The sequence below is a fragment of the Camelus dromedarius genome, chromosome 6 (genome assembly GCF_036321535.1).
Source record: "Camelus dromedarius isolate mCamDro1 chromosome 6, mCamDro1.pat, whole genome shotgun sequence".
Classification (NCBI taxonomy): domain Eukaryota; kingdom Metazoa; phylum Chordata; class Mammalia; order Artiodactyla; family Camelidae; genus Camelus; species Camelus dromedarius.
This window is the reverse complement of record NC_087441.1, coordinates 18,705,577-18,718,005: the sequence shown is the minus strand read 5'-3', so window position 1 is coordinate 18,718,005 and position 12,429 is coordinate 18,705,577. Positions and strand designations below refer to the sequence as shown.

The following is a 12,429-nucleotide window of genomic DNA, read 5'->3' as shown; positions in this document are numbered from 1 at the left end:
AAACAGTCACTTTTTCTTGAGGCTTCTATAGATAGTATGTGGGACATATTAGATATTTAACAGGAATAAAGTGAAGAATCAAATTTCACAGAAATTTTTTCAATAACTCTAACTTTTGTCAATCACTGAGAAAAAAATTAGTTTTCTATTGACTTTCCATGACAGTGACTCATCATCTTTATGACTCATTCAGTTCCTCCTAAATAACCCTCCCTGTTCTATGACATTTCCTGTGACTTAAATAAAACCCTTTTGCTCCCAGGACAGAAATCCAAAATGAAGTGTTTGTATGTAAAGTTTATAATGTTTGTCCCCATAAATTGAATCCATATTCTTCTGCATTTGCAACGCATATAATATGGTTATATCTAAGACATTAAGGGTTTTTCCAAAAGATATTCCCACAGAGAAGGTTTTGAACAATGCCAGATGCCTGTAAGTCTCACATTCTTCAGCTAAGTTTAGTAGCTCTAAAAAGTGAAAGTAGGAGAACATCCCCTTCTGTGTTCCTGTGCGTTCCTTTAAAAAGCACGAGGAACTCATCAAGGGGAAAATAGGTAAGAGTAAATAAACTCTAAGATTAGAGGTTGGGCAGGAATTAATGGGTATCTCTAATTCTGAAAATAATTCTTTGAGGACTAAATTACTCTTACGTGGTATTTTGTGGATTAAATGCAAAAGAGCTGTCCTTGAATCCCAGCTGCTTTGAAGTGGCGTGCTGTTGAACTTGGGCTAGTTCAGAAAGTCTCCAGGATAGCTCAGAGTTCGGGGGACTTTGCTTGGTATGTTTTGCATTTTCTAAGCACAGTCTTATGGTCAGGATCATTAGTCATTAGAGAAATGCAAACATAACCATAACATACCACTTCACTACTAGGATGGCAATAATAATAATAGTAATAGTAATAGTAATAGTAATAATAATAATAATGTGTGAGTGAGGATGTGGAGAATTTGAAACCCATGTACATCGCTGGTGGGAGTGTAAAACCAGCTATGGAAAACAATTTAGCAGTTCCTCAAAAATTTAAACACAGAATTATCATATAACCCAGCATTTCCACTCATAGGTGTCTATCCAGAGGAACTGAAAGCAGGGAGTGGAACAGATCTGAGGGTGCCAGTTTTCATTGCAGCATTATTCACAATAGCCAAAAGATAGAAACAACCCAAGTGTCCATGAGCAGATGAATGGATAAATAAAATGTGGCATATACACACAGTGGACTATTAGGGATGAAATTCTGACACGTACTACAACATGGATGAACCTTGAAAACATTATGCTAAGGGAAATAAGCCAGCCACAAAAGGACAGATAATGTGTGATTTCACTTATATGAGATATCAAGAAAGGGCAAATACATACAAAGTGGATTAGAGGTTACCAGTGCTTGAGGGGAGGAGGAATGAGAGAGTTATTGCTCACTGGTTACAGAATTCCTGTTTTGGCAGATGAAAAATTTTGGAAATAGATATTGGCAATGGTTGTACAACATTGAAATGAAAGTAATGCCACTGAATTGTACACTTCAATATGGTTAAAATAGCAAATTTTATGTTATACATCTTTTACCACAATTAAAACATTAATAATTTAATATACCAAAACCATTGAATTGCACACTTTAAATGGCTGAATTGTATGGTATGTGAATTATATCTGAATAAACATGTTAAAAAAAGGGAGGGGGGAAGTCTTGAGACCAGGAGGAGTATTAGATGAGGGAACATGGATGGGATCCTGACATGATTTATATCACCAACTAACTGGTTTTGACATTTCTGGTCTCAGGTTTGCTCGATAAGGTGCCCTTTTAATTCCATCCTGTTCTTATCCACTGTGACCCTGTGATAGTAAGGTGGGTAGTTTTGGTGGGTTGGGTTGGTACTCAGCTGAACAAACATTTTCCCTCAATGCTGAAAAGGACAGAAAGGCTGTATACAGTCCAAGTGGAGTTGTGGACTTTCGGGAACCCAAGGGCTCCAGAATTGTGATGAATTTGGGAGCAGAGTGGATGGGTTACATGTTAGCAGAGCATATGTTTGCTTAAAGAGGCTGATTTTCAAAGAATCTGTGTTTTCTTATGAGACCATTTTTTGAGCACATATTTCTAACTCTGTACTGTGTAAACGGTTTTCAGGGTTGAAAACTTTCTGAAGTTTGGATTATTTCAGAATTATTGTTTTGACAAGATTATGTGTTATGGCCCTCTGTGTTTCCTCATAGATACAGCAGTATGCTTTTATTGAATGTGCTCTTTTTTCAGTCAGGTATGAAGTGTGAGCCTGAAATGAAGAGGGTAGTGTTCTCTCATGCCTCGTTGTGTCTGGAATGCCCTTCCTCCCACCTGTGCATAAACCCGACTTCACCTGCTCTTCAAGATATATTTTAAATGTCTGTCCCACCCCCACCCCAAACTCTCATTGACCTCCTTGGTCACTTGGAAGTGCTTTGAACACAGACTCAGGGCTGGTCACGCTTGGTTCTGTTTGTGACTCTGATGCTTGGTGGGCCACACTGGACGACTCATTTAACTTTTGTTCCTGGGTCTCAGCCTTCTCATTTGAAAAGCAAAATCGTTTTCCTTTTCCCTCTCACTCTGTCCATTTCTATTTCTCCCCAAAAGACCATCGGCTTGTTTTTTTTTTTTTTTTTGCTTTTTAAGAGTGAAGCAAAAGTCTATTTTATTAATTTATTTTTAAAGATGTCCTAAAGCATGTATTTTTATTTACTTATATTTGTTTACTTAACTTCTGATAGAAATGACATAAATTTGAAAATAATCTTAGTTTTTAAAGCCATATAGTAGTCCCTTGGCAAAAGTCTATTTTAAGTGCAGCTTTTACCTTTAATCAATTTAAAGTACAAATGCAGTAAACATATAGGAATATCACTTGAAATGTTAATTATCTGACTTTCTCACAACCTTAGGTAGTTTTGACAGTTTTGAAAAGCACATTTTTAATTTTAAGGTTGTTCCTAAGTCTTTTGAGGACGTCAGATTTAAAAAATTTTTTTTAAATTTTTGAATTGAATTTTATTGTATTCAAATGAAAGTTTTTTGTTTCTGATAGGATTAATTTAACAAATGACTTGATTGATTGAAATATAGTTGAGGAACAATATTGTGTTAGAGGATGTCAGATTTTTGAAACAAACTTGGGGAGTTTAAGCACTCTGCTTGAGAACAGTCTATCTCCTCTTGTCTCTGTTTCTTTGCCTACAAATTTATAAAATTTTACAGATCACTACAAAATATTTATGTTTCCAGATGACATTTTGATGCATATTGTTTGAATAAATGAATTGGTGTTCAGAGAGCACAGGTTGAGGATGAGAAAACAAGGGGGGAGGATGGCATGACTAAGGATTAGTGGTAGACTTAGTTTGGGGTTGATTCACATACAGTATCCAGAAAAAGAAATGGGAATGTGGCCTTTGATGCTTTCATTGCTTCCAAAATAATCTCATTTGCTAGTGAGAAACTGGCTTTTTAAGGTGGGTTAAATTTTGTGAAAGAGGCTTATAATAAGGTAAATCTAAGTTTGAAATCATCCAAGAAGAGTTTTTTTTTTTTTTTTGGCCTCAAGTCTAGAGATTTCTTTTCCAAATAGCTGCATTTTTTGGAACTCAGATTATCATCAGCAAGTTGGACACTCTTCAGTGGCTTTGAAAGATGCACTTCAAGGATCATGGTTTCCTTCTAATTGTAGTAGCGTCTCAATGGTGGTATATGTATTCCTAAGACTTGTGTGTTTCCATAGGGGGCACAACTCCTAATTTCTCTGCCACTTTTCCAGATTAAGATTTGAATTGAGATCTATTGCTAGGCTTTGCTAAAAGAATCTTTGATATGCATGTGAATTGCTGAAGTGAAAAAAAAATTTAAGCTAGTTTCCTTGAAGATTTATCAGGCAGTTTTGTTGCAATTTCTTGCTTCACTTCTCTTACTCATCACAGAAATAAAATTCCAGACTAGGCAGCGGCCCTTGGATCTGTGTGAGCTTGTCAAAAGCATTTTAAGAAGAGCAAAATATTTAGAGGAAGAATTTGGAAAATCAGCCTTAAGGGATTTAACACATTTTTCTTCTCCTAATTCAGTCCCGTGTTTGTCCCCCTAATGGAGAAAGGTCACTAATGGGTAAGATTTATAAGGCCAAGAAAGGCTTTCAGAAACTAAATGTTTTTTCTAAAATCCAAATCTAACAAAAACACTTGTTTGGAAACCTGAAAGAATATATTTAGATTGTAAATTATATTCACTTACTAATACATATGTAAATACAGTTATATGTAAATTTGTGTTGTCTGCTTACACATTTTTATTTTGGAAAAATTAAAATAATTGGCTCAATAATGGAGAGTTGAAAAATTTGAGACTTTTTTGAGATTTGGTATAAATTTCTAGGAGGGTAAGATGATTGATCATAATAGCATGACTTCAAATTCTTATTTGCTAGCATATTTTTGCCTCCCTAAAACAGAGACCTGGGTCAAGGTTGTTAACTTAATTTTTGTGGTGTGGAGGGTCATTCTATACTAGTAAGTGTTCCAAATTTGTTACATTTTAAAAATATCATAATTGAAAATCTGCAGGCTAATTCCTGTTCTTTTACTGAATTCCTGTCTAGGAGAAAATAGGAGGGATGTGTGTGCGTGCGTGTGAGAGAGAGAGAGAGAGAAACAGAGAGAGAGAGAGAGAGAGAGAAGGGAAATGTGAGCTAAAGATTTACTGAAAGAAGAATCCCCCTTTCCCCCTTTAACTGTATCAGGAAAATGAATACAGAAGAGTGTTTATAAATTTTGGAATATTTTTTAAAAGTTTGGTTGCTAGACAATTTCCCTTTTACAAACTAAAACTCTATTTCATATCAGTTACTTAGATTCATATTCAGATTTTGATTTGACCCAAAGATAAAGACCATTATAGAAATATAACCTTATTAATTTTTATGAACATCTCTGTGTGATGGGAACTTAATTTAAAATTTGATCTCATTCTACATGTGATAAAATGGAAGGTTTTTATTTATTATTTGATGAAATGACAGGTGCTCGTTTCTTTGTCCTTCCCATCTCTGGAGAGGAACACACATAGCATTAGAGACTTTAATATGTTTTTGAAGATAAGAAGGTTAAATGCTCAGAAAAAAGGTTAAGGAAAAAATGTGGTAATATTTATTCCTTAGAAATTTCCCCATTTTATGGTAAAAATTCTTAAATTATATGAATTTTATGGAATTAAGAGAATTTCATGTTTATGACCTTCATATATATTTTTGTTCATAGCTAAATAATTGGATTTTCTAAGTGCTCTGAACACTGATATTGAATATTAAATTCGCATTGATAGGGCTGGTACAGCACTCTGCACGTTTGATGTGTCTTCCTGACTTACATACTGTGTATAATTCAGCCCTGTCCCTCTTGGGTGTGATTCCAAGGCTGGGACATTCAGAGTGTGTCAGCAAGTCCTCTTGGTTAATAAATGGCTTATATGTGGCATTGATCAGATGGTCAAAAGCCTGAAATCGAGGCTGATGCTGACTGTGTTGTCCTTTCTGGAAGGAAGGCCACCTCTCAGCACAATTAACAACACGAAGTTTCTTAGAGAGCAGTTTCGGTTTTCATCCAATTGCCCCCTTTGTGTTGCAGAGTCAGTCTCCCAATTACCTTTATGCATCTGTAGAACTGCACTCCTTTTTGAAGCTGCTGCTATATTTGTTCTAGGACTGACCTTTTAATTACACACTCTCCTTCCAGAAGGGAGTAAGGACCAAAGATGCCACTAACTTGGTGGAGTAGTGGATGAACCTCTAATTATGCTATGAGAGATGAATGAGGAGGTCTGGGTTGAAAGCAGCCCTTTGAGATTGATGCACGGAAGTCGGAGCACACTTGAGCCATCTCTGTTATGGTTTGCAGTATCAGTGGGAAGCAGCCTGGCAGTATGGACGGTAGTGGGACAAGCAGTGTGTATATGTACAGGCAGAACCAAAGCTTTCTACACTCTTCCAAATACGCCTTACGTAGCTTTCAGAACTCAGAGATTGTTAATATGCTGCTTTGTAGGATTTAAGCCAACAATGATTCTTGCTAGTTTTAAAGAAAATTGGGGAGCAGTTGAAGGGGATATTAGAAGTAACAGAAAGGGTAACGTGGAAATTTATCTGCTTTGTTCTCACATGTACTATAATAATAATTACAACTATAACAGAAACAAAAACAAACAGCTCTTTGCCAAGTGTTCCACTTACATTCACGAATCCTCGTAATGCCCTTGCAAGTATTATTTACTCCTGTTTTACATGGCTTCCTTACTCCTAATGAAGGCGCTCAACCCCTCTTCAAGACGTTCAGGATACTTTAGTTCTTTTAAGGTCAATTTTTATTTGTGTGGCCTGGAAAATGAACTCATAATCCAAACCAAAGTTGGTCATTTTTTGAAAAACCGCTCTGATTTCTCTGCTTGTGAAATGTACAGATTGCTTTTATAGATTGTTAAAGCTTTGTCATGTCAGTCTTACCACAGGAAAACGGGTTATGGAATTGACTATAAACCTCATGTTAATTTCTGTTCTGGAGAGTGTAGGACTTGTATGAAAAGGAGAGAAATCATGGGTTTCTCATGAGTTTTTAAAGGATAGCTTAGATTTTTGTCGTGAATGTGCTGTAACATTTTTATCAGGCTAAAATTTTACTTAAAATGGAACGGAAAGTACTGCCTATATTACTTAAAAAGTAAGGTCCTGATTCTTTTCTCACAGATGTGGTTTGTTGGCTGGTGGCAGTACGCCAACACGAAGGGTGAGCAGGCCAGCTCCCCGGGGAGGTGCCTGAGCCTCCCTGAGCCACAGGCATTCGCTGGCAGCTCCGTACATGCTGCCCATCAGCCATCCCTTTCTTCATTAGTTGTGGATCACTGTGTTTCACGAACTTTATAGGACAGTTTAAACTCTCCAGGCTGGAGATGATCTTATTTAGAACTTTGGCTAAAGGTGCAAACTCTCATTCTTTTCCCTTCTCTCTCCTTTCCCCTCCCACAGATGAACACAATGACGTGCAGAAGAAAACCTTTACCAAATGGATAAATGCTCGATTTTCTAAGGTAACAGAGCCTTTCAAAAATTTAGATGACTCAATGCCTCCTTCTGGTTGATAGAGTTCGCTTGGAAGTACAGTGAATTTTCCCCATGAAATGGGACCCAACAGAAATCTGAGTGCGCAGATAACATTTATTTTTCCTTTGTTATCTCTATAATATATTTAAGTGGAAATTCTGATGTAGGTAGTTCATGGTATAAGCATGGTGTAAACAGTTCTTTATTTTTACCTAGGATTCTTTAGATGCCAAGCTCACATTCTACTGCTTTGGACTCTAAACCCTGGGTACATTTAGGAAATGACTATCTTATTGGGATAATTTTGTGTTCACTTAGCTAAAAAAGATGATGATTTCATTTTTGCCTGGTTAAAATCAAATTGGCATCATTCAGGTGGCCTTTCTACCTTGTGCAGAAGTATTTAGGAATTGTCATACTCGAGGGTATAGCTAATAAAATTTTGGGTTTTTTAAAAAAAATTTTTTTTATTTTTGGGGGTTTTTTTGGGGGGGTAATTAGGTTTATTTTTATTTAATTTTATTTGATAGAAGTACTGGGGACTGAACCCAGGACCTCCTGCCTGCTAAGCACACACTCTACCACTGAGCTATACCCTCCCCCATAATGTTTATCTGCCCTCTAGTTCTTTTCGTGTGAGCTTCCTCACTTTCCCCAAAGATCTGTTCTTTCTCAGAATTTCTAACCTGATGGACCATGATCAATGTTTTGATCAATATTTTTTTTAGGGGCAGAACATTGGCAGTGCTATTTTTAAACTTGTTCTAATATAATTATCCATTGGTTATTGAAGTTGGAATTTTGTCCTCTAAATCTGAGATGGGAGGAGAATTTTCAGGTTAATGAGTTATAGGACTACACTGTAGCAAGATGAAAAATACAGGTTTCTCAGAGAAAGCCCATTGTGGTATTTTAACTTCAAAAATTTCAAAAGTTTCTATTTGAGAAGATTGCAAAAGTCTGGAAAATAAACACTGATATTTCTTAGAGGCAAAATGGGAATGTTTTAGGATTCCTTTGAGTAGCAGGGCAGTTTGAAAATTATTCCACTTCCCACTATTTATGGTTGATTATTTGATTGCAGTGTATTTTTAGGTTTTGCAAGTTTTTGTTGAGGGATAGTTTAGCTTGCTTCTAAGAATGTAAGGAATGTGAAAACTATCTGACTGTGGCAGAAAGGTCAAGAAAAAGAAATGCTTACATAATTGGTGGTTTTATGTCTAAGTTTATTCCAAAGCAGACATAGGTTTTGTTTTCATTTTTTTGGTAAATTTTTATTTGTTCTGTTTAGGAGTCACAGGTAAAATCTGGCTGCTTTGGATTCAACATTATTCAAAACTTTTGAAGTATCCATCTTCGAGTGACAGATTCTGGGCAACATAGTTTTAGGAACTAAGTCTCTTTATGAGATATTTTATCCCAATGGTCTCGTGAGTATTTAGGTGTGTAAGATTATCCATCCTGGTTAGTACTAAGGATAATATGGTCATTTTCTAGATAGAGCAAGTTAAGCAGACCTACTTTTTAGCAGCTTAATTTAGTCATTGGGGAAGAATTACCTTACAACTGATTTTGAAGATTGATTTGAAAGCTTTGTAATCTCTCTAGACCCACGTTTAGGGAACATTTGAAACTGGGAGAATTACTTTTGTTCCTATTTATGAGAATGGAGAGAGGTAGACAGTATAATAGGATGCAAAAGGGGGGAACGTAGGAGAACAGAGATGACAGTTGAGGAAGAACAATTGAAAATGTTTAACCTTATCAGTCTCGCTAGGAATTTGGCTCAGACATAACATTACCTTGTTGAACTGGAACATCACCCGGTAGATCTGTGTCATCTCCAGGTCTGCATCCAGTACTGATGCATGCAAGATAAATAACATGCATGCAGAGCTGAACCTTGAACGCGGTGCTGCTCGAGCACTTCTTCATTCCGACCTTCAAAAATATCCTCACTGCAGTTATTATCCTTTGACCTCTTTTCCACTGGACAGTTCCCGGTATCTATTGATCATTTGGGTCATGTACCCAACCACATTCTCTCAAGAAACATCTCAGTGTTTATCCTGGGTCATTGACATCTTTAAAAAGACCTGAACACAAAGTTCAGTAATACCAGAACAGTTTATTTAATGAGCATGATATTTAAAGTTTTGCGTTTATAATGGATATATTATTTTGTAATATTAAACCAGGACTTTAAGTCCCATGTAAATTCTTTGCCCCAGGAAGCTTGGAATTATTGCCAAGACAATGAAAAGACCAGATAATATTATCATTTTTAGTAAGAGGTCCAGTTCTGTAAACAAGTTCTAAAAGCTTGTTTTGCATGGAGAAAAATATCAAAAGCCGAGCTGATCCTGGAAACATTTCCTTTCAGATTACTTAAAGAAATCAAAGTCTGGAAGGAGATTTGGATGGGCCTAGAGCAAATTTATCGAAGGAGTTATGACTATTTGTATATAATGAGAAAGAGGGCTCATGGTAGTGACACTAAACGTCAGTCATATTTTTTTCTTTACTGTGGCTGTCTTAAGTCCATGAGTCAGGCTGCTTCCACCCTGGTGATCTGGAATAACCGAGTTCTAAACTGGGAGATTTCCACAGACTTCCCAGAGACTTAACTCTTGCTGAGCTAGGGTGAGGTTGTACTTGGGCTTGGCGTCACTAGGTAATCCAGAGGCTAGCACCTTTTAAAAGTCGTGTCCTTTGGTATATTGTGGTGGACTTTAAAATATAACTGTTGATTGAGTCTGCTTCTTCCATGCAGTATGAGTCCCTCTACAGAGCAGTAGTGCCCCCATGCTGAGAAATCCAGACAGATCCTGATGGCGTCTTCTACTGTTTAGGAATTTGTTATAAATTCCTTCTGTAGGCATGTCCTTCTCGACCCCTCCCTAGCCAAAGTCTCAAATGCCAAGTCTTGTTGATTCTAGTACCATACATATTCAATATTGTCCATTTTTTCTCCATTTTTACTGGCATCTTTTGCCAAGTCATGATTATCTGAGTTAGTAATAATTGTGAAAGTCTTTTTAAGATGAACAAAAAAATTGGTGGGAGTCCTGTCAGCTCAGCCATCTGAGTTACCTACCTTCCATTATCTTTGAGCTACTGTACAACCCAGGGAGCTGTAGAAAACAGATAATAACGCGAATGATTCTTATCTATAAATATACCACGTAGCTGGAATGTAATTGATTATCTCCCCTTGGATAGATTTGTTTTTGCATTTGCTGTAAATTTATTTCAGCTTTCCTTTTTTTGCATATAAACAGGTAGTTTTCTGAATTTTTCTTTGTCCTTGTGGTAACATCTTACTGGGTTCCCTCACTAATTACTGAGTTGAAGTCTTAAATGTACTTTAATGTTACATTCATATGAGAGTCATGGCTTTACCATTTTTGGAAAGTTATCCCTAAACATGTGGACCATTGTAATAATCTATAAGGTTCTTCCTTCCCACGATCCACCTTATGCATCTCCTTCCTTCCATTTTCTACAGACTAGCTGGAGTTATCTTAAAGTGTCGGCTTCAATACCCCTTTCTCTTCAGTAAAATCTTTCAGTGGCTGCCCTTTGTTCTTACTTGGCTTTCAGGACTGTAAATAGTTGCCCCCTCCCATCTCCTTCTAATTTCAGTTTACTTTACTCTGGCTCCTCAGTATACCCTCACCACCGCAGTGGCCCTCCCCGTGGCTTTTACACATGCTCCCTCCTCCGTCTTTTCCTGGCCAACTCCTGCTTCTCCTTCTTGCCTGAGCTTAAATGTCACTTTTCCAAGGACACCTTTTCTGAGCTCCCAGACTAAGATAGATAAGCTCCATATTCTTAAAGTGTTAGCCTTTGAAGGACTTATCGTAATTGTACTTTAAATAATTGCATCTCAAAATATTTGTCTCTCCTCTCCTAGACAGTGGTCTGTTCCATGGGTGGAGGGATTGTCTATTTTGCTCACTGGCACAACTTCTGGCATTTAGTAAGCACCCAGTGAGTATTTATAGGCTTAATAAATAAACGAATGACAGTGACAGAAACATATACTTACATGCCTAACAGTATATAATCTTAAACCAGCTGGAGGTGGTTGTATTGGAAAGAGACAGAAGCAGAGTGTGGGATTGAGCGCAGAATGGCATCAATTGTGTTACTTCATGGATATGAGGGCATCAGGGCTTTTGCCACATTTATTCACAAAAACAAATCCAGCTGTGCAGAGTTTCCACTTTTACCTGGTTTCTTGGAATTGAGCTGGAAAGATTGTTAAATCGCCATTTGAACGTAATACATATGATTCTCTTATTTACTGGATAGGATTCTTCAAAGAGGATCCACCTACTAAATTCACAGTGATGAAAAATGAGATGTAAAACAGTATCAGCTGAATTCATTTCTTGGTCAGGGATTTGGTAAAGAGCTTGAGAATATTGAGTAATATGGGTTGAAACCATCTTTTGAGAGCTAAGAAAGCATTCACTATAAATACATACTGGTTTTGCTGCAGGTCCTCAATGCTTTGGAGTTTGGGTTTCCTGAGCAGTCACACAGTGTAGAATAACTTATGAATGCTGAATTTTGAAAAGTTATGAAGAGCTCAGAGGAAAATGATTATCTAAAGGAGCTAAGAGTTAGGAAATTAAACACTTACCCTTGGATATGCTGCTCATTTATTTATGACCTGGGGCAAATTACTAGCCAGTTTTTTCAGGTCACTTGGTTTTTATTTCTTTAGCTATAAACCACACTTAAGCATAATTACTTGCCTCATATTGCTAAGAAATATTGAGGGATTATTGTGAAACATTATAGGAGATTACAATTACTTAGGAATGCTAAATTAAAATTCTCTCAGGTACCCCCCAATGGTGGTATCCCTGATCTGTGCTATACATGTGTTTTAAAGCAGAAATGGAAAAAAAGCATTGGCTCGTTAAGCCAACTTTATTCCATGGTCTGGTGGGTAAAGTTGGAGTGTTTTTGTTCCCTCTAATGCTAAGAGCCTCTGGCTTGTTAGTGGGCTGGTCTCCCAAGGGAGGCTTGTTAGTGGGCTGGTCTCCCAAGGGAGGCAGCGAAAGCCTCTTTGCTTCGGTCTTGGGAAATTTGTCCTGACTTTGAGCCTGCGTTTCCTTGGCTGACTTTCAGAGCTGCTCATCTGTCAGAGTGGAGACGTACGAACTGCAGAAGCTGTTTTATCAGTTTGGTATGGCGATTCTCAAGAGACGTTTAACAAATAAAGGTTAGGTACAAAATAGGCAAACTTAAAAATGCTGAATTTTAGTTTGGGCAGATTTCTGCTTTTCC

At 37.1% G+C, this 12,429-nt stretch overlaps 1 protein-coding gene across 12 annotated transcripts in view; it reads left to right on the top strand.

Moving 5' to 3' along the window:
• UTRN (utrophin) overlaps window positions 1–12,429 on the top strand; it is a 457,624-nt gene that overhangs the window by 82,262 nt on the left and 362,933 nt on the right. For all 12 annotated transcript variants that reach the window (XM_064486618.1, XM_064486616.1, XM_010983720.3 and 9 more), the window contains one exon: window positions 7,051–7,112. In XM_064486618.1, the coding sequence (XP_064342688.1) occupies window positions 7,051–7,112 (62 nt within the window). The remainder of the gene's footprint in view (window positions 1–7,050; window positions 7,113–12,429) is intronic.